The 22,175-nt window shown below is 36.7% G+C and overlaps 4 protein-coding genes across 7 annotated transcripts; all 4 read left to right on the plus strand.

The window, feature by feature from the left end:
- Positions 1-765: 765 nt before the first annotated feature.
- Positions 766-3,247, plus strand: LOC147535507 (polypyrimidine tract-binding-like protein). Its single transcript, XM_086650667.1, has 3 exons — positions 766-1,288; positions 2,236-2,493; positions 2,605-3,247. Exons 1-3 carry the CDS (start codon positions 926-928, stop codon positions 2,914-2,916), a joined length of 933 nt encoding a protein of 310 aa, XP_086506793.1. The 5' UTR covers positions 766-925; the 3' UTR covers positions 2,917-3,247.
- Positions 3,248-5,277: 2,030 nt separating this feature from the next.
- On the plus strand, positions 5,278-10,261 carry LOC147535508 (alpha/beta-Hydrolases superfamily protein). The gene is made up of 7 exons (XM_086645727.1): positions 5,278-5,842; positions 6,283-6,387; positions 7,053-7,873; positions 7,969-8,460; positions 8,618-8,677; positions 8,804-9,220; positions 9,676-10,261. Exons 3-7 carry the CDS (start codon positions 7,148-7,150, stop codon positions 10,081-10,083), a joined length of 2,103 nt encoding a protein of 700 aa, XP_086501853.1. The 5' UTR covers positions 5,278-5,842; positions 6,283-6,387; positions 7,053-7,147; the 3' UTR covers positions 10,084-10,261.
- Positions 10,262-10,317: 56 nt separating this feature from the next.
- LOC147535509 (uncharacterized) lies at positions 10,318-16,740 on the plus strand. Of its 3 annotated transcripts, XM_086645728.1 has the most exons (6): positions 10,459-10,958; positions 11,053-11,191; positions 11,275-11,731; positions 12,342-12,478; positions 14,129-14,599; positions 16,656-16,740. In XM_086645728.1, exons 2-5 carry the CDS (start codon positions 11,114-11,116, stop codon positions 14,597-14,599), a joined length of 1,143 nt encoding a protein of 380 aa, XP_086501854.1. In that variant the 5' UTR covers positions 10,459-10,958; positions 11,053-11,113; the 3' UTR covers positions 16,656-16,740. The 3 variants fall into 3 exon arrangements, with proteins under 3 accessions (XP_086501855.1, XP_086501854.1, XP_086501856.1); XM_086645729.1 differs by lacking the exon at positions 16,656-16,740 and having other exon boundaries at positions 10,318-10,803; positions 14,129-14,710; XM_086645730.1 differs by lacking the exon at positions 16,656-16,740 and having other exon boundaries at positions 10,872-10,958; positions 11,039-11,191; positions 14,129-14,710.
- On the plus strand, positions 15,292-20,979 carry LOC147535510 (uncharacterized). 2 transcript variants are annotated; one of them, XM_086645731.1, is made up of 9 exons: positions 15,292-15,481; positions 16,656-16,740; positions 16,894-17,055; positions 17,163-17,268; positions 17,676-17,858; positions 18,320-18,485; positions 18,672-18,997; positions 19,212-19,301; positions 20,521-20,979. In XM_086645731.1, exons 2-9 carry the CDS (start codon positions 16,723-16,725, stop codon positions 20,586-20,588), a joined length of 1,119 nt encoding a protein of 372 aa, XP_086501857.1. In that variant the 5' UTR covers positions 15,292-15,481; positions 16,656-16,722; the 3' UTR covers positions 20,589-20,979. The 2 variants fall into 2 exon arrangements, with proteins under 2 accessions (XP_086501857.1, XP_086501858.1); XM_086645732.1 differs by having other exon boundaries at positions 15,405-15,475.
- Positions 20,980-22,175: the final 1,196 nt, after the last annotated feature.

Below are 22,175 nucleotides of genomic sequence, written 5' to 3' on the forward strand. Positions count from 1 at the left end.
TGATGATCATTTCCGAAATCACCAAAGTGTTCTTTCGTGATTTCGTTGTTTGGGAGAAAGGAAAAAGAAGCTTAAAAGTATAAGGATTTGGTTGTTTGGGAGAAACAAAAAGTTCGAATTTTTTTTGTTTCTACCAAAACTTCACACTCCGGAAAATTTCTTTATTTTCGCGTAACACCGACCAAAAATAAACCCAACCTTCCCCTCTTCCTCACATTACATTACCCAGAAAGACCCATACCAAACCCCATAAAACTCTGAGGAAGAGCATACGTGGGCGGTGGAGGGTTTTACAAAACCAAAGCATTTTATTTTGGGAACCAAAGATGGGCTGGGCTGCCTAAATAAAAATGAGACTCCCCGGCTTCTATGTCAGGTAGCAACACCGACCCACTACTTGAGTTATTTGAGAAGGTAAAGGTTTTTTGGGTAAAGTTCAAACCCGCCCATCCCGTTATAAACGGGTCGGACAGGCACTACAAATGTGGAATCAACATTTTTGGTCGGATCGTTGGGCCAGATTTCGGGGCACAATTCCACAAAGATTGATATTCGGGTGGGTGGGTGGGTGGAAGGAAATTGGGGTGAAAAATGGGAAGTTAACCCCCCCTTCAAACAAACATAATATAGTGAGTGGATCCAATGTGCAAATGCAAACTCAGTCATGGAACTCATGCATGATGACACGTTTCCATTTTGTTCCATATTTTGCTCTCTCTCTCTCTCTCACTATGACTCATTATTATCATTCAAACTTCATCACAAACTACTACTACTACTACTCATATATATCACAACATCTTAACTAACACACACATAGATCTGAATTTCATCCCCAAAATAAAAAGTCTGTTTTTTTGTGTGTTGTTGGAATCCAAAAAAAGAAAAAGAAGCAATTGATTTGAAATTGAGAGAGAAACAAATAATGGTGAAACTAGCATCAGCAAGAGAAAGCAGATTATATGGATCAGCAGGATTAGGAAGAAACAGATTTGAGTATATAAATGCTGGTTTATATGTATTTGCAACAGTAATATTGGTGTGTGGATTTGTTGCTCAATTATCAACAATAAGTGCTAAATCAGGATTAGTGATTTTGCTTATAGCATTGTCTTTGATTGTAATTGTTAATCTTCATGATCTGTTTGCACATATGGCTGGGATTGATTATAGATTGCAGTTAATCAGTTTTGATCCCCAACTTGCACTTGTTGAGTTTGCTGTCCCTTTTGTTCAAGCTTTAGGATCATTACTTTTCTTCTTAGCTCTTCTTTTTATCTTCATTCAGGTACTCTCATTCTCTCTCTCATTCTCACTCTTATTCTCTCTCTCTCTATATATATGTATATGAGGTCCTGTCTTTCTATCTCATGGAAGTCGAAATTCATGATTTATTGAACTTAGTATAAATAAAATAGACTAGATGGACTTTTAGGCCCTTTGGATATCTTCAAATTGTTGTAGTGCTTATTTAATTCATGAATATTTGTATGATCTCTTCTCAATGTCTTCCAATGACTGTGATATACAATGTTTACCCAAATCTAGAACCATATCCGTATTTGCATTTATTCAAATCTTATTGCAAAACTAAAGTATGTCCAGTTATAACTAGTCACTCCTCACAAGAAAAAAAAATGTAGGGTTTAAGATTATAGAAATGCACCATTTTTACACTTTCCAAATGTGAATTAGTGGAGGATGTTGTAGCCCATTTGAGTTTAATCTCAACTTTTGGATGAAGAGATTCAGGATGTAAAATCTGGATATCCCAAGATAAATCAAAGGATATCCTAACAAAACACCCTTTCTATTTTGTTTTAAGTGTGAGAAAGTGTCATATGTGGGGTTAGCTTTTGGGGGCGAGATATGCCCGACATTACCGTAAGTGAGGCCCATATGAGTCCTATATATGGATCACACTCACTCACAAGTGCCATCAGAGTCTAGGTGTACCAAAAACTTTCAAGTCATGTCTTCCCGTTTCAATGTATGAAGGGAAAGATTGTTGGGGTTAGTCCCACATTAGTTATGGGAGAGAGCGTGGAGGTCACATAGAAGTGTGAGGAAAAGCCTTCTTTAAGCTAAGTTAGGCCCAAGACCTCTTTGTGGCAAATAAGATCTATGAGCCATACCCATAATAAGGTATAAGGATGTGTGTGTGTGTGTGTGTGCACTCGTGCCCACTCAGGTGCTAATCATTTTCTAAATGTGTCAAGTGCAATGTATTTGCAGGAAGAAAAAGGAAATAATTATACTATGTTGGGAAAGCATGCTATAAATTTGCTTATAGCAGGGCCGGTTCTATGGGTCATCGGTTCGATTCATAACGCGTGTCAAATTTATGAGAGAGCAGATGGTCATGTTCAGATTTTGCAAGTGAGTGTTCATATTCCATTTCTAATGGGTAGCTTGTTGTTTGTCGTCGGTGCCATTCTCAATAGCCATCACCACCTCGCAGACAGGTTTACTCGATCGGGCCTAAATTTAGTTGTAAGTTATCATCTCCCTTGCAAATTCATTCACAAGGAATTAATGCTAACTCATTGTATTTTATTTTATTTTGCTGGCTGGCCCAAGCTAATAGAGCTTCATAATGTGCAGGGGAAGGATTGGATTTGGTTGGGTATATTTGGAAGTTTGTTGTTGTTGATTGGAGGGTTGATGAATGTAGTGAAGGTATTCAAGATGCAACAAATGGATGGAATAAGGCTTGAGAAATTACGTGGCGGGGCACAGGAACGGCTCGTGCGGGAAAGAGAGGGGCAAGTTCCTCTCATACTAGAAGAGCAAAGGAGGAGAAAGAAAGAGATTGAAGAAGCAAGGCAGCAAGCCCCGCCTATTCCGGCCATTCAAACTCCTGCTCCAACTTCAACTCCTTACAAAGACGTCCTTGTCAGTGGAGCTGAAGTATAATTAATTAAGATGGTACTCTCCATATTTTATATTTGGACTTTCAAAACAATTTCACATGAATGATCATAATATCTTCACTACCGTTACCACTCTGATCGACGTACTTCTAGTTTTCAGTTCTTTATGATAACACTTGGGGAAAGAAAAATGATGGCAGATCCTATATATAGTTGAGTTGTTGAAGATGAAAGAGTCATCCAATTAATAACAAACACCGTCCGATATGTGAAGAGACTCTCTTATCTACTTACTATTCCAGCTTGGTGATCATAATTTAGTGTCAGTGTTTATTGTCATAAATAATAGTGATTGCTGGGATCCATCTTTGATATTTTGTTGCAGTACTATAACTTTGAATTTATGAGTTTTGTTTTTGTTTATAAGCTAGCTAGCTAGCTACCTTGATCTTTTCTGTCCTGTTCTTTTTTATTCATCTGACATAGATTATTGGAGAGTTTTACGAACTGGATGCGATGATTTTATTGATTTGTTTTGCAGAAAGAAGAAACACATGAAATTAAGAAGAAACACATGAAAAAAATAAAATTTTCCAGCCCAAATCTAATAAACTCTCTCTTGGTAAAGATGAAAAATGGTTCTATACCTCTCTTTCAGAATTCATGTGCAGCAACTAATCAAACATAAAGCTCTCGAATTATTAGCCCTTTGCAGCGGAGATGTTTATAACCACGTGACACAACGAGTCACGGCAAATCACATAGAATTTATGTCTAGAGTATGTCTGGATTTTCTTGTTCTCTATCATTTCTTCTCATGAATATGGTGAATAGCAGCATCTGGAGGACGGGGGATTAGAATGGACCATTGATTTGTTAGAGTTTGGGTGGATACACGTTGGCCTTTGACATACATACAAATACAACTTTATGTAGTCAAATGTGTTTTAACACTTGTCTCAATCAATTTTTGTACTTAGTAATTTCATTTCGGGTGGACGGACAGATAGAGAGAGAGAGAAAAGAGGACAGATTTTTTTTTTCAAAAACGTTGGGATAGACAAACAGACAGGTGCAGCACAGCAGGGTATCTTTACCTAACCTAAGCAATCACAGACACGTGGCATTTTGGTTGTTTTAATTTGTAGCCGTTATAAAAGGCGGGAAACAGAAATGTGGTGGTCGCATGGGACTTGGGAGGGAGGGAGGAGTTTCTTTTTCTTCTTCTTCTTCTTCGTTGGCTTGCCGCTTGCATCATCCATCACAAAGAGTGTGTGCGTGTGTGTAAAATTGGGGTTGTATTGAAACCTTCCCGGCCCTTTTTACATGCAACCGCACATTTGTCTCTCACTGTCTCTTTCTTCCACTGCCACATCCCCATCCTATCTTCTTTTTTATATTCCTAAACTACCCCCATCACACTACCTAACCCATGGACGATAATGTCCTCAAATTTAGTTTTGTTTTCTTTCTTTCCCCTAAACTAATTATTATTATTTTTATTCAAAATAAGATCCGAGATTTGTCGTTACAAGATAATAATACATCACGAAAAGACAAATATACATCAAGATTTATAAATTGAATAAACAGTAGAACTGTTTAATTTGAGCCTTAGAGGTGGTAGGTATCTGCCCTTAAAACCTATCCTAAAGGTCTAGAGCTCAATTAATCTATTTCTACTTCATTTATACCCAAACTCGATAAATCCTGTATTTACACTTTCATGAGATCGAACTCGAACTTATGTGTCGCAAAGTCACTACAATAAGTGGTAGTTGACCTAAACTAATTAATTTCATTGAAATCTCTAAAACTAAATGTGTTGTTTAAGTGTCTCTAAAATTCTATTCACTTTGTTTACCAATACTTGGATATTGTTCACTAGTTCACTGAACATAAGAAGAACGTATCTTTTATTATAATGTGTTCAATTCGAATTCACTCACATTCCAAGTATAGTAAAATGTTGATTTTGTTTTAAATGAATAGAGTGCAACTTTAGTAATATTATTTCAAAATGTTAGGAGGCAATGGGCCCAAGAGTAATGAATAAATGGTTAAAATCCCAAATACTAAAAACTCTAATAATTCCAAACATGGAAATTATAAGAAAATATACCCACTACCAAAATAGTCCAATAATTCATGAACAATGACAACCAAGTTTTGGAAAACAAATAAAAATGAAAAACACTTGATAATAGAAAGTGAAGGACAATTTGGGCAAGTAATTAAAAGAAATGAGAGGTGTAACAAAGGTGTATGTATGTATGTGTTTAAATGAAAAGAAAGTTGGTAGATGAAGGTGGCAAGTCTCCCTATTAGAGAAACAACCACGTGCATAGATTCTCTTCAACTTTAATTCGATTCCTCTCCTTTAAAACCCAAACCCAAACCCCCTGTTTGTTCTCTAAATACTTTATGTTTTACTAAACCCACCCCACTAAATTAATCCTATTCTTCTTCTTCTTTTCTTTCCCCTCTCTTAAAGAAAAAAAAAAAAAGTATATTTTCCTTTGATAATCGCACACCACAGAAAAAGTGTGAGAAAAGAGAATTAGTTAGCCAAACGTCCTTTTCTCCAGATTCATCAAAATACGACTAGTAGTATAAATTAGGCTTGGAAAATTTTTCGTATCTGTCCGCCATTTTTGCAGCGGCACCTAGAGGATCGATCGGATCTAGTTACTCTCTCTACTTTTGTTCAACCGGTGGACGACGTTCTTAAATTCACCTACATTTTTGATCGATCGGTTTTTTTTTTTTTTTGTGGAAAAGGAATTTTGATTTTGGTAATACGAATCGATCGATCGATCGGTTGAAATTGTTGTGGTTTGGTTTCTCAGATGACGAGATTGATGGTAGTTAATTAATTCATCATCATCATCCTCAATATTCTCCATGTAAGAAGATTATTATATTCAGATTCGATCGATAATGATCGAGTCATCATCATTTATCTTCAGGTATGTATTTCTCTTCTTATTCATGCAGGTGTTTTTCTAATTGTTCAAAACTACTAATAGTACTTTGTGGGTTTGATTCGTGTCTTGAAGCTTCTATAAACAACAACAACTTTTAAAAGAATTGAATTACTTTTACATGCATCTATTTCCCATTGTGTTATGATGATTTTATTCATCAAATTAGGTCATGAATTTTTTATTTATCTAAATTTGGAATCAAGAAATATACATGCAAATTAATACTAGTTATTTTATTTTAATGGAATTAATTGAATATGTATGTATTCAACATTTTCTCTCTCTCTCTCTCTCTGGATTGTCTTTGGATCCAATATTTTGGAGTTGGTTAATTTAGAATTTTTAGTGGGTATCAATTTTTAAGAAGTTGATGTTTTTGTGGGTTACTTTTGAATTTTTTATTTTTTTGTTGGTTTTGGTAGGGTGCACCGGAGAATCCAGAGGGAGGAGGGGTCTAGAAGAAGGAAGTGAAAAAAAATGGAGTGAAAACGTCTTTATTACTCCATTTCCAGCCCCCCCAAGCCAAGGTAACACAAACCACATTTCATCTCTTCCTTTACCTACTATTACTACTTACTTGCCCCAACACTGATGAGTCCCACCACAACTTATGGAACGTTTCTTTCTTTTCTTTCTTTCTTTCTTTTAACCCACCATAACAATAGTAAACTCAAGCCCCCCAAAAGCTAACTTTTTTCATCTAGTCAAAACGTCACCAACTGGAGAGAGAGAGAGAGAGAGAGAGAATTAGCAAGTATAAGAGAGAGATATAGTTAAAACAACATTTAGTGATAGTATTATATTTACAGGAATTAATTAATATTAGATGCAGCAGTGGCCAGCTAAAATGTTTATGATAGTTATTTCCCTGGCCTACATTTCAAGAGATGATCGGGTCCAGCAGCCAGGATAGTTGGGTCTAAAGGTTAAAAGTCCAAAGTTCTTGGCCCACAAATAACTATGTAAAGGGTTATTCTTGTCATAAATGATTTCTTCACTAGAACTTTTTTTTTTTGTTGTTGTTGTTGTTGAGAAAATGGCAGCTTGCTTAGTGGTTTTATATATCAGAGTGAAGGTTATTTTAGTACAACATGATCCTTCTTTGGAAAAAACAGTTCAACCCACATAGACTTTGTTAGTTTAAGAGCAGCTATTTCCAAACAAAGTTGAAGAACCTCTCCCATTTTTGCAGGGAATTCAACACAAGCAACATCAATCCGTAAGTACGTAGCTAAAAAGAAAAAGAAGTTCATGATAACTCTTGTAGAGAAATAGAACAGAAGAAAGATGAGGTGCACTTCAATGAACATGTCCGCAACACATATAGCAACAGCTGCTGGTCCAACAACTGGGACAAAAGTAGACATCTTTAGAGAACACAACAATCTCAGAAGATCACACTCAAACAAGGACTTGTGTCAAAGGGCCAATCTTAGGAGATCACACTCCGACCCTCAATTAAGATGCTCATATCACCCAATACGAGCAGCTTCGTCAACAGAGTCAAATCTGAAAACCAAGAGTATTAGCAAATCATCACATCCTAGGAGCATTTTCAACATATCAAGTTCGATAATACCAAACTCTGTTCGTTCACTTTTATTCGATCCTGATGATAAGATGAAGCTAGTCGATCACTCTTCACAAGATCAACCCATAACTAATGGGGATGATCAGAGAGAATATAATAATCATGGTGGACATGAGGAAGAACACAAGGATGAGGCTGAAAAGGAAAAAAGAGCTAACTGGGTGGAAAGACTTCTAGAGCTTAGAGGTCAGTGGAAGAATCGACAACAATACGACGAGGATCATCGACCCAGCGAAGAAGAAGAAGCTCATGGAGACGATAATGAAGGTGGCTGTGAAGTGGATTACGAATTTGAGGAAGATGTAAGTTATGACAGGGAGTCATTTTCCAAGTTGTTGGTTAAAGTAGCCTGGTTTGATACAAAACTCTATTCTGAGCTGGCTTTGCTATGCAACATGGCCTACGTGATCCCCGAGATCAAGGTAAAATATATGTATGCTTTTCTTATGAGCCTGCCTGCCTAAAATCAATCTGAGTTAAGAGGTAATTAATATTTCTTTTCTGTATCTTATTTTAGGCTCCAGATTTGTGGAAATATTACAACCTGCGTTTCGTGACATCTTCCTTGGAGAGGAAAGCTGAAGCAGCACTAAAAGTAAAACTCGATGAAAACTCCACCAGTATAACAAGTTCAGAGAAATCAGTAGCGGATTCTGAACAACCCAAGCGTCTCGCTCATCCATCTGTAGCCTACACTATCGCTGCATCAGCTGCAACTTATGTTCATTCCCGTGCCAAGGGTCTTCTCTCGTTGGGATACAATCCCAACAACGATGATAATGACGAAGAGAGAGAAAGAGAAGAGGACTGTGATAGCTGCTCACCTCGGGCTTATAAGAACCCTGAGGTTGCAGCTTATGTTGCAGCTTCGACAATGACATCCGTTGTAGCTGCTGAGGAAACTGCAAAGCAGGAAGCAGCTAGAGAGCTACAGTCACTTCATTCCTCACCTTGTGAATGGTTCATTTGTGACGATCCGAGCACTTATACCCGTTGCTTCATCATTCAGGTATCTAATTAACTTATTACCTTCATGTTCTTAGTCTAAGAAGGAACGGTTTATGCCAAAAGTATTCGATTTGTTGGATGTACTTGCATATTTTTTTCCGGTCCCTTCAGGTCGATAACTTCTAGTAGATTGACCAAAATTTCATTTTCAATTGCAGGGTTCTGATTCTTTGGCATCTTGGCAGGCAAACCTCTTCTTTGAACCCACCAAATTTGAGGTAAGAACGATTCAAACCATCATCTTATTTGCCTAAACCTGGAGACAGGATCCACAAACCTGAATGAACCATAGATGGGATCAATATCATCCATGGACTAAACACACTTTGTTATTCTGTTAACAGGGAACAGACGTCCTAGTTCACAGAGGCATTTATGAAGCTGCAAAAGGAATATATGAGCAGTTCATGCCAGAAATTCTAAACCATTTGAGAACATACGGAGCTCGAGCCAAAGTTAGATTTACGGGTCATTCTCTTGGTGGTAGTCTTTCGCTCCTCGTCAACCTGATGCTCTTAACTAGAGGGGTATTGAAATCGTCTACTCTACTACCAGTAGTCACTTTCGGTTCACCATCAATATTTTGTGGAGGGCATCGTATTCTTGAAGAATTGGGAGTGGATGAGAACCATGTCCATTCTGTTATGATGCACAGAGATATAGTACCAAGAGCTTTCTCCTGCAACTACCCTAACCATGTGGCTCAAGTTCTCAAGCGTCTTAATGGATCTTTCCGTTCCCATCCCTGCCTTAATAACAATGTAAGTCTTCTCTTAACCACTATAATACTTTTATGGTTCTATTAGTTGAACGTCTGATATCTGAAACTTCAAAGATCATCGATTTCAAACAAAAGTGAGTACAACTGAAACTAACCACGACACAAGTGCGAACAGAAACCTAATTATTGATATATGAGTATGTAGAAGGGACAATCTTAAGCCATAATAGCGGGGACATCTGAAAAACTATAGCCACAAAAACAATAGATATGTATAAAACTAGGTATGACTTGCCCCATACGGGGTCAGGAAATGCCATCAGAAAGTGGCCGAGGATGAACCTTGACTTTGTCGTCCGTTGACCCCTCCGATGACTGGGACAAAAGACCCCATCAACCCATGGGCGCTTGTTACATAATATTCGTAGATGAAGGTCTGTTGTTGTATGGTCTAAGTAACAGTTGTGTGTATGTGTTTTTATTTGAATTGTGCAGAAAATGTTATATACTCCAATAGGTCAGTTATTCATTCTACAACCAGATGAGAAATTATCTCCATCACATCCATTACTACAAGCAGGAAGTGGACTGTACGAGTTGGACAAAACTCAATGTGGTAGAAATTATGGGATGAAAAGTGCCTTAAAAGCCTTTCTGAATTCTCCCCACCCATTAGAAATTCTAAGTGATCCTACAGCTTATGGTTCAGAAGGTACAATTCTTAGAGACCATGATTCAAGCAATTACTTGAAGGCCCTCAATGGAGTTCTTCGCCAACGAACAAAATTGGTTGTGAGAAGAACAAGGAAAGAAAGGGTGAATCATTTTTGGCCAATTGCAAGACATCGACAGCATTTGGGAAACCCTAATATGGTCAATAACGAAGTAGTGACTGGTGTATGAAGGAGGATTTAATAAATATCCTTCACTTGTATTTAAAACTTTGATTAAGGTTTGTTGGGTTTTTTTTTTTTTTTAAGGGGAGGGGGGTTTCGGTTTTTCTATGTAGTAAGTATAATCTCATAAGTATATGTTGTAAATGCGGGTTTTATGAATTGATGATATCAAATTTTCTCCCCCACTTTTACAGTCTAGTCTCTCTTTATTACTATGTAATACCTAATTTGGTTTTCAGGCGAGAAAATCTTGTTGTCTAAAATCCCCCCCTCCCTAATTTGAGAAACCCAAAATACAACAACAAAGACATTATGTGATTGAACTTGTAAAAAACTTATAATACGTACTAATTTAGATGGTTCAGAGAGTTGAGATTCATCCAAATCCGCCATTGAATGAAGCTTCTCTGTCGGTTTATCGCCTCCGCGGCGTTTCCTTTCCTTTGAGGAGGAGGAGGAGGAGGAGGATTCCCAACCGAAAAAAGCCCCGCCACTTTTCAGGAGGAGGAGGATTTTCCCGGTCTTTTTTTTTTCAGAAGTCAACGTAGAATTTGACTAATTTTGACTAGGAATCTTCCAACATGAAACTTGTCGGTGATTTACACTCTCAGTCTCTCTCTCTTTCTCATTGGACTTTCAGAGAGAGAGAGAGAGAGAGAGAGAAGGAGAAGATCTTGATCCCTTTTGCAGCAGATCTATGACTATTTTAAAGTCGTAGGTTTCTCTTGTGAGAATCTCTTCTTTATTTTCTAGTTCAAGCTTGATTTCTCATAGTCATATTTTGTTAGTAATTCTACTTTTCTAGGGTTTCTTCTACTTTGTTTACATATCTTATTGTACAAGTTTTTATCAAGAATGGAAGTTCAATGAACTGCCTTTTAGGTTAGTTAACTTCACTCTCACTTTGGTACTTTAATGTTAAACCCTAGATTCCCCTTACTTTTTCTTCTAATTAGAACCAGTTGTTGTGTTTCAGTTATTTGACTACATTAGGGTTTCATGTACTGAAAGGAATTTAGTTTTAGCGAGAGACAAAAATGGCGCGTAATGGCCTTCTTTTCTTCTTTCTTGTGCTCTTCATCTTCCTCTCTAATTGCTCCGCTGATGAATCACAGGTAAAAAACGTAAGCTATGATTCAGCTTTTACTTACAAAACCCTAGGTTTTGTTTTCACTAATGATAAATATTCTGAGTACAGGTGAAGGAATTGGATCCGAATACCCAAATTGATCCCAAAATTTCTCCATCCCTGAATCAGAGTTCAATTTCAACACAAACTAATCTGAATTCGGAGTTGTTCCTCTCTCAAAATGAGACCAAGGTTGAAGATCAGAGTATAGAAACTCAGAGGGTTAGTAATGAGAGAGTGAATAGCAATTCAAGTATGGAATCGGGTTTAAAAAAGGACCCTCAAGTATCAATGAGTACAGATGATTCCAATAAAGAATCTGGGGTGAAGGAGGAAGACAAAAAACAGGGGGATGAGGGCATACCAAAGCGTAAAAAGGGACGGAAAAAGAGACCTTCAGATGAAACTCAGGTCCTTCCAGAGCCATCAAGAAAGGATAATGGACATGCCGAAGAATGTGACTCGTCTAACAACTGTTCAGATGAGAGAAACAAATTAATTGCCTGCTTAAGAGTTGCTGGAAACGGTGCGTGCCTCGTCCATTTAACTTTGAGTAGTCTCTTTTTAGATATCTTGAATGTACTAATCTGTGAGATCCTCTTGGGTAATGAGAAGTTTCCAAGTTGTAAAACTTTTAAATTCCTTATAGCAACGAAGACTGTTTGGATCTCTATTGAGCTTGTTTTAGACTCGCATAGTTATTAGCTATGTTTAAGCTTGTAGTATTTTCGTTGATGGTCAAGTTTTGGGGTTTCAAATATGCATGACCAGCAAATGAATGTGTCCAGACAAGAACGCGTGAACAAAATAATCTGCTTATAGTTAACATAGATACACTCTCTTAGATTAAAGAACCCATTGTTCCTGCCTTTCCGCATCATCTAGGTCGGAACTCTAGCGAGCCTGTACTCTGAGTACCGAATATGCCCTTTATTTAGCACCATTAAAATATCTAAATAGTTACCTACGAGATCACAATACTTACAAAGGAAACCCTATATACTAACATTATTGCATCTTGCAAACTGAAGGAATGATCTACAAATGTAATTTATTTGTACTAAATCTATCAATATCATCTTTCTTCTGTAATTTGTGATTTGGGTTTTAATTTATTCATCCTTTTGCTTTGTCAGATGACTCAGATTCTCCTGATTATTTGCTTCTGATTCAGAACAAGGGGACTAGTCCTCTGACTGTCAACATTTCTGCTCCTGATTATGTGCAACTAGAGAAAGACACCCTCCAGCTTCTAGCAAAAGAAGATAACAAGGTACTCATGTGAACAACATCTAGTAAAGCAAAGGGAATTAATAGCTTCTACTCTTGTGAGGCATAGCCACACATAGCTGTTATTGTGCCTGAATCGATCTAAATGACCTTGAAATTCAAGTTAATTACCTGCCTCACATTACTAATAATCGTTTCTGTTGACTCAAAGATATTAGTACAAAATGCAGTTCATAAAACCTTTAGTTATTTACAGTGTTTAGTTTGTGATTGAAAATTGATAACTGAATCACCATGACCATAAAAAGTTCATAGTTACCGTCGGAAATGATTTTGGGGGTTACAATTTGAATCAATTATTGGAGTCTTATTCTTGAAGTAAGTAGCATTTGGATTTTTCTATAACATTCATGTAAACCTTTTGTTTTTTTATGGCAACTTGTCTGCACTTGATTTTGAATTTTCCACCTGTAACTGTCGGTGTAATACTAAATACCGAAGTATGTGCTGACCACTATTCTTCCTATACTATATTGATGCTCCTAATTGCTCAATTGTAATCCTTTTTTTGTCCACACATTTAAGTGCACATATACACACTTACGTGCCCGCGCACACACATGGACATGTATGTATATATACACACACATGATGATTAAGGCATCCCGTAAGAAACAGTGCATTATGTGAGATAAGTTGGCTTAACAGAGTTACTAACTATAATCCTAACACTTGGCAGTTAACGTATTAGATGAGATTCCTGTATTCTTATCTGTATTTTGAGTTTCACAAGAAAGCAAGAAACTTATCCCTGTTGTTCACACCAGATGCATTTCAGCATCTAAATTCTGGACATAATTCAGTGGTCCCATTTCATGTTTTTCTTAGATATTTAGTATTACATATTTGACACCACCTTGGACAAAGACAATCAAAAAACTAATTACTGGCTGTACAGTTTACAGAACTTGCCTCATTTTTATCAACCACATATTGCCAGAAAAGGTATGAGTCGTGTCAATGCATAACATGACTGTCAGGATATGGTGCGGCTACAGTTCCCATAACTTTTTGTATTCATATATCAACATAATGTAAAAAAGCAAGCCTCTCATGATACGGCATAATATACTTAAAAGAATGCAGCATGGGCCCTCAACTCATGAATTCTTGGCGAATTTTCTCAAGATCAATTTTATTGACCATGTCCGATGAGGGGGTCAAGAAGACTCACATGTGATCAGTGAGGGTGTACAATTGTAACTAGTCTATCAACATTCAGCAGGGTGGTAGGGTTGACAGCTTAAGTAACATGGTAGGGTCTTGACGCCCCTTATTTAACACAAAATTGTTGGAGCTAGACCACTTTATGTCGGAAAATCCTTTTATCGTGTCAAGAGCCAAAATATTCGGCTGGTATACCTTCACGTTACCAGTGGGTTGGTCAATGGTATGTAACTATACAAGGAAGAACACAAACATGTTTTTGGAAACTCCACTGAAATAAATCCATTTAACTTTTGCTAGAGTATAAGATAATACTGTATTTGCTGCTATCTAATTTTTACGTGTATAGAGAGTATTAGAATATGATAAAATTTGTTCAGTATTATTTGTTTGTTTGAATATATTAGACTACCAAAAGCATTTTTACCAAATATCTGCTATTGATCATTACTATGTGGAACTGCAGGTAAAACTTTCGATCGGAAAGGGAAGCAACGACACTTGGATAATTTTATCAGCAGGTAAAGGTCAATGTAGGCTCGATTTCCATGATTTAGTGACCGAGAATTCCGTGAAGAAAACAAGCAACTCAAAGTCTTCTTACACCAACGTGATATCTCAAGCTCCTTCCATCTTGTTCATCTCCATGGCTGCTGCAATCTTTCTGCTGGGATCAGTTTTGATGTATGTTAAATACCGAAAAAGGGATGTTCAACCTGGCGATATCCCGAAATATCAAAAGCTTGAGACAGATCTTCCAGTATCTGGAGGAGCGAAGGTATTAGAAGCAGCAGCAGACGGATGGGATAACAGTTGGGGAGACGATAGTTGGGACGATGAAGAAGCACCCAAGACACCTTCATTGCCTGTAACTCCAAGTCTCTCATCTAAAGGCCTGGCCCCACGCCGATCTACCAAGGATGGTTGGAAAGATTAGGTTAGTTTTAGATAATCTTATTAGTTTTTTTTTTCTTCCTTTGTCATAAATATTTACTCCAATTAACAGTAAAATTCACCTAATTGATCAATTTGGTAGTGGTCCTGGTAATTCAGAATGTCTTCCTTCCTTTCAAATTCTTACGCGGTGTGTTATGTGAAGGAATGGGTAGCCCTGTGTTGTGAAACATAATAGATAGTAGTAATTTGTCTTTTTATAAACCAATGTAGTTGTCATCCATAGGATGGGAATTGGACCTGGCAGCGTAGACTATCCGTTGTACTTATCGGTGTGCAAAAAGTGCAACTACTACATTTTATTATGTAATATCGAAATTATGCAGTATCATCATCCCCTCTTATGCAATTTAAGAGCTTAAAAAGCGAAAATGTATATGTAATGTTCATAACTAAATAGTTGATTGACCGAAAGTATATTAAGGGTTTTAGTAGTACATAATAAGGGATAAAAAGTATTTTACAATATACTCTTCTTTTCAGAGACAAAATTCTATATTATAACTCTCAAATTTATACTATTAATTTACTCCTCCCTACTCCAACGACCACTCTCTTCTAAGAAGGTAATCCATCATCCTCTTTTGTGATATAAAAAAAAACAAAACAAATGAACGTGTCAGTGTAATAGAATCCCACCACGTTAAGTAGAGCGCCTAAAATTCTTTATTACTAGTACTAAATTTAGTAGTAAGAGAGATACACTAGTACTATTAAATTTTTAAATTCGAAATAAAATATTCAATTAATTAATATATAAATTCAGAAACGGCCTTCTCTCTCAATTTGGCCAATCAGTCACTCTTTTTCCCTCTTTCTTTCTTGCTTGCTTGCTTGCTTCTGGTAAAACAAGGAGGAGGTAAGGGTGAGATTTTCTTTCTTTCTTTCTTTCTTTCTCTCTAAAATTAACCACCAGAATTTCTTTCAATTCAATTTTTATAACGCCGCTAGTCCATATCATCACCCTAAAAAACTGAAATAATTATTGAAAAAGGGGGACTCTTTCTTCATTTCAACTCAAATACTAGTACTAGATTGAGGAATCTGAAAATACACTAGTGTTAGATTTGTTTGATTTTATAGTGCACAGGAAGAAGAAGTTGTTGTTGTTGTTGAACTACTACTACTACTACTACTACTACTACTACTACTACTACTACAATGGCGGTCGGAATGTGTTTACTACTACTAGTAACACTCCCACTTGTGTTTTTCTTTTATTACACTAGTGTTTTATCTTGTTACCCTAGTTAGTTAGTTAGTAAGCTAGCTAGGGATTCTGAATATCAAGTTGAGATTCTTTCTAATTTCTAGATCTTGTTTTTTATTTAGAAAAATAGGAAATTTAGTAGTAAGATTTTCCTTTTTCTCAGTTTGATTGCTTCCAATATTATTATTATCATTCTGTCTACAACTTCAAAATTAAAACTTGGTTTGTTTTTATGTCTGAGAGATAATGAATGAATGAATAGTCCCACCCAAACACATTCATGTTACTTTTGTTTGTTTAATAATAATAATATCCTCCTCTTTATCTAACTAACAAAATCTCTTCCCTTGTTGGGCATTAACTTATTCATCATCCTTTGCTTATTTCTCAATAATATAAATCCATTCTTTCTGTCGATTTATTTGCCTTTCCAACTCATATCTTCTTAATGCAATCTGGGGAGTGGTCCGTACTACTATTTCAAGAATATACACGACTTCATTGTTTGTGGGAGAGATAAACATCTCTATTACTAGTATTTAGGTTAATTAGGCATACACTTGGTATTAGAACAAGGAAACTGCTGCTCTCGGCGGAGTTCATTGTTACAAAGACGTTGAAAGGCGATAAGAAAAGGGTGTTCTGTTATATTCCCCCCCATTAAGCCTTACTTGTACTCAAAATGTTGCTTCTAATCTTGATTGAACTAGTACCCTCTCTTATTTTGTCTTTCTTTTTTCCCATAAAACTGCAAGCATAAATACATATTATATCATTTTATTTTATTTTACTTTTTAGTCTGACTTCCTGATCAACTTGATCTAATCAGTGCTGACTGAGGAAGAAGAGATACATATTTATACTAAGAGGTTATGTCAGCCGCACATTAAACTGACATGAAGAAGCCCTTGCAGGTACTGAAACTATACTTCTTTATCCCTTTCTCTCATTCAGTAATGCTCACTCTGATTCCTCATACTCTTCTCTCTTTTGCTTGGATTTTTTTTTTTTTTAACTCAAGTGTTCTCTCTCTCTCCTTCACATTTGTGTTAATGCCATGACTGTAGAAAAGAGAGCTCCCACCAAGCATGCCAGAAATAGCACAAGTTTCAAATGAATCACACAGTGAGGAGCAAAATAACATTGTCACCACTCCCTTAGCAGACTCTGGTTCCGCATCAATCTCCGCCAATGATACGAGGAAAGTTTCCCAAAAAGACATCGTACTAGTAAGGCCAACTGTGATTTACATTTTGATTCAACTGATCCTTCCTCCTTTTGTTTTCCTTTTCCCTTCTTTCCCATCTTAATGCTCTGCCTTATTTGGGTGCTGCAGGTCCAGAACTTGATAGAGCACTGTCTACAGTTATATATGAATAAGGATGAAGTGGTAAAGGCTCTACTGAACCAAGCCAAAATAGAGCCTGCTTTTACATCTTTAGGTAGGTTAAATTATTTCTTATGATACTTCTGTCTCTCCAGCATAACCATATGATCTATTCTAGTGCTTTTCCTGTTATATAGTGCCAACTCTTGAAGCTCGAGCGACCATTTTTAGCCTAAAAGGTATTCTTTTGGGGCCGTGGAGCACGTGTGGCCGTTGACCACTATATTATGTGTGGGCCTAGCTTTCATACCATGTTAAGTTTATGCAATCCAACTCAAAGTCAATCAGCAATGAGTGTGGAGAGGACCTCGATACTATATTCTTCTTGATTACTAGAGTACCCTTTTCCCATGTGAGACTATTCTCACAAATCAAACTAAGAAGTATTCGTGATGAATATCCCTAAACGTGACATACCGCCAAATGTGATCTAACAGACCTCTATTGTCTTTGTTGAATAAGTATGGCAGAAACTAGAGGAGGAAAATGCTGAGTTTTTCAGAGCATATTACACAAGGTTGAAACTTAAGAAACAAATTATCTTGTTCAATCATTTGCTTGAGCATCAATACCATCTCATGAAGTATCCAGCACCACCTAAGGTTCCTTTGGGTCCACATCGCAATGGGCTTCATCCTATGCCTGGTGAGTTCTCTCTCCGTACGCTAATTTAGTTGAGGAAAAGCACATCATTAAGCTATAATTTGTCTAGAACAGTTACAAATTACTGTGCAATTGAAATGTTTTCGTTCTTCTCAAAAGCCCCTTTATTTGAGAATCATAGGAGTTTTATCTAATTTGAAGCTTTCGACTATAGACCTCATGCAAAACAAAAATGAATCGGAGCTTTTTTACATCCATTAGAGTATTAATTAAAGGAAAATGACCTAGCATAACAGAAATTCTAGACAGATTTGGGGGAGAATCCCAAATTAACGGCTGGAGTTGATTTGTCAAGTGCCTCTTGATTTGTGTCCTGAATCAAAAGGAAATCCTGTCCGTTGATTTGGAATTCTCTCCCAAATCTTCCTGGGATTTCCCTTGCTCTATCACAACTGTTGAGCAACAATACCACTCTTATTAAATGGCAACTATCTGCAGTGCAGTTAACAAATTACCTATGGGGTACCCTGTACTTCAGCAGCCTCCATTGCCAGCAACAGGTCATCCTCATCTTGATTCCATTGGTAATGGGCTTTCAAGCTGTCATTTGGTTAATGGAGTACCTGCTTCCGGGAATTTCCATCCACTGCGAATGAATTCTGGAAGCGAGTAAGAACTTCCTTTTACCTTAAGCTCTTTTTCATTTATTATCTCCTGACTTCAGTCCTATATAATAGTCAGTATGATTCTGTTCGATAGGGTCCTTAGTTCTCATTTCTAATCTTTAACACCATTACAATTAGCATCTACTATTATTTATTTCTGCATAACAATTTCTCTTGGTCTTTGTTATAGTATGGGGATGGATAGCAGTTCAGCTTTTGTAGGACCTACTATTCCTCCAAGCAGTGTTATGTCATCCATGTCAGAGATGGCTCTGAGTCCTGCATCAGTAGCATCAAATGGCCAGTTCCCATTTACTCCATCAGACATATCAGGAATCGGTGTGGATGCATCTGGGCTTGACGCAACGTTTACATCTGATGTAGCAAATTCTGTAGGGATGCAGTTGGGACCAGATAATGTGGACATGAATGGAAATGATTCCCTTAGATCATTCGGTCATATTCCCTGGAACTTCAGCCTCTCAGATCTAACAGCTGATTTGTCAAACTTGGCTGGTAAGTTTCTCCCATTTTATGTGTAGATATAATGCATAATAACCTTTTCTTAGAATTTAGTAGCAAGTAAGAATTCAATTTGCATTGGTCCGTCTCGTATATATAGAACCGATACTAGATATATATCGCAAACTAATGGTAAAGGAAGAGTTCCATTCAATCGCTTGAAGTTCCAGAACTATTGTGATTTATATCTGATTTTGGTATTTGGCAGACCTTGGAGTGCTGGGCAACTATCCTGGTTCTCCTTTCCTGCCTTCTGATTCAGATATTGTGCTCGATTCTCCGTCTCAGGATGATATAGGTAATCATACTTTTCACCTTTCCTAAAAAAAAAGAACATGAAATTTATTTCTGCTCCCAAATTATTAATACTTAAAAGAGTTAATTCCTATTTGGCCCCCTACTTTGTGACCAGCTTCCTTTATGGCCCCCTATTTTCTGTAAATTCAAATATGGCTCCCTTTTTTATGTAAATGTCCTAACTACCCTTCCTACAAATATTTTTTTTTAAATAAAATCAAAAAAAAAAAAACTTGAATTCCACCTCACTTCCCTCTCCACCACATATCTCTACACGTCACCTCTTTCTCTCTCCATCTCACATCTCTCTCCAACTCACCCCTCTCTCTCTCCAACTCACCTCTCTCTCTCCAACTCACCCCTCTCTCTCTCTCTCTCTCTCCAACTCACCTCTCTCTTCTCCAATGAAGGTTTCCGGCCGGAAAATTTTCTGGCAGGCGACCTTCGTCGGAGAAGAGATAGGTGAGTTGGAGAGAGAGATAGAGGTGAGTTGGAGGGAGAGGTGAAATGGAGAGAGAGTGGTGACGTGGAGAGATATGTGTGGTGGAATTCAAGTTTTCTTTTTTATTTTATTTTGAAAAGATATTTATAGGAAGGGTAGTTAAGACATTTGCATCAAAAAAGGGGGTCATATTTTTTTTGAATTTACAGAAAATAGGGGGCCATAAAGGAAGCTGGTCACAAAGTAGGGGGCCAAATAGGAATTAACTCTACTTAAAATCGACCCAACAAGATTTTTAATGAACCATGGTTCTTTTTATTCAAAGCAACAAAATATTAGCTCATTGAAACAAGATAATTAGTATATAATTCATAAAAACAAGAAATATAGTTCATAAAAATAAGATAGTATATCTACAAGGATAAACATTTTGCTGTCTTCTTAGTTTTTTTGAATTGTTGCTGTCTTCTTAGTTAGGAATCACTTCCGCTTCACCAAGACAATCTAAGTTTTACGGATTTTAAGGCATAAGTTTCTTTTCACTCGGAAACAACTCCCAAACCCAAAATATGCACAAATACTGAAATGACCACCCGTAGGAGGTTGAATGTTCAATACTTGGAAGAACGAAAAGTACTTATTTGTTTTTAGCCATTAAGATTTTGAACCTTTGTTTTATGACCATTTGTTATCTTTATTGTGTTTCTCATGTTGATATATGCAATTACGCATTATATACTTATATGTCCATTAACTGGTTTTCTTTTTCGTGCATCAGTTCAGGAGTTCTTCGTCGATTCAGTTCCAGAACAGTGCTGCTCTCAATCAGATGATCAGAAATCTTAGAAGGTTGAGGTGAGGCCCCTCCCCTTATTTATATTCCAAGCTTCTGACGATATTAACCGGAGAAATAAAGTGAGAAAACTGATCCTTGAGGAACTTATTCCAAATTTGTATGAACTTGATAAATTAAGTTAGGTAGATGTTAACTTGCCTGATTCAGCTTCTGGTTTGCAATTTCTGTTTCAATTTTGATTGGTAGAGTTAGTCAGAATAAAAGAACCGATCCCAGGACCTGTTGAAATTGCAGATACAGAAATAACTATGAATTATATATTTTGATGTTTGTATTATGGAATCTAGAGGAAACGGCGAACAACCCTGTTTCAGTTGTAATGAGAAGGTGATGTGAAATTAATATTCAATGAATTCCGAGCAGAATTTTTTATTATCCAAACACTGCTTTGTAATTTATGTGTTTGCCATCACAATGCGCAAAGACAGGCACACAAAACATCAGACTTGTCTAGAAAAGAAAAACTCTAATAACTGACATTTCTCTACTTTTCAGATTAAAATAGAATGTTATTTATATTCTATTCAAGGCAAATTAATAACCTACAAACTTTTGTTGTTTGCATAACTAAGAGCAACCCCAATCTCATCAAAAAAAAAAAAAAAAAAACCAACTCCAAGTGGGTTTTTTTTCGTATTTGGGCCCAAATCTTGGGCTTTTCTTACATAGATAAAATGTAATGTGTAGGGGATGGGCGCAACCCCGATGTAATGTGCAGGGGATGGGCTCCCAATTTATGTATGTACACGATGTACGAGTGTGAGATTTTGATTTCAACTGTGAATTATTGGTTCAAAATATAAAATTAAATTTAATATAATTATAGAGAGAAAATTATAAAAAAAAAATAAAGGAAAAAAATAATATCGATTAGAGAAAAACTTAAAGAATAAAAAGATCCCTTTAAACAACTAATAAAACAGAAGGAAAAATGTTAATTGAGACCAACATGTTTTATTTAATAAAAGATATTGTCTATCTTCTCAAAACTTAAAATATAGTCCTTCTTAAAAAAAATAACTTATTTAAAAAAAAACCGTCATCTTTAGATTTTATAAAAAAATGAAACAAAAAAATTATAAGGGTTAAAATAAAGAAACTAAAATCTATCTCTCAATAAAATAACTAATTTAACAAATAAGTAGAATGTTAAGGTATCAGAATATAGCAATAACAAATATGGAAAGTCGGCTAGCATAGAGCAATACTGTGGGGCGCCTATAGAAGTACTCGTCAAATTTGATTGATACAACTATTTGTGCCTTAGGACATGAGATATATCCTAGTAAATAAATAAAATGAGGTAGGTTAAGTTTCCTTTTTTAGAAGATCCACTCCAATATAGCCGTTGGGAGGCCTAAACCGTTATATTTGGAGTTGGGAGCCCCTCCCCCCCGTGGCCTATTTTGGGAGACCGAATGGGAAGGATTCCCAATCCCTCAAAGAGCCCAGCCCATGGGCTCTCGGTTGGAGTCCTAGCCTTAGAGTTCCAACTCGGGAGCCCTGGGCCCCTACCGTTGGGAGTTCCCAACTGTAGTACTGGGGTGGATCCCCTATTTAAAGGGAATCCAACTCAA

Source organism: Eschscholzia californica, unplaced genomic scaffold, assembly GCF_041429995.1.
Source record: "Eschscholzia californica isolate CP2 unplaced genomic scaffold, dmEscCali1.0.p SCAF_6, whole genome shotgun sequence".
NCBI lineage: Eukaryota > Viridiplantae > Streptophyta > Magnoliopsida > Ranunculales > Papaveraceae > Eschscholzia > Eschscholzia californica.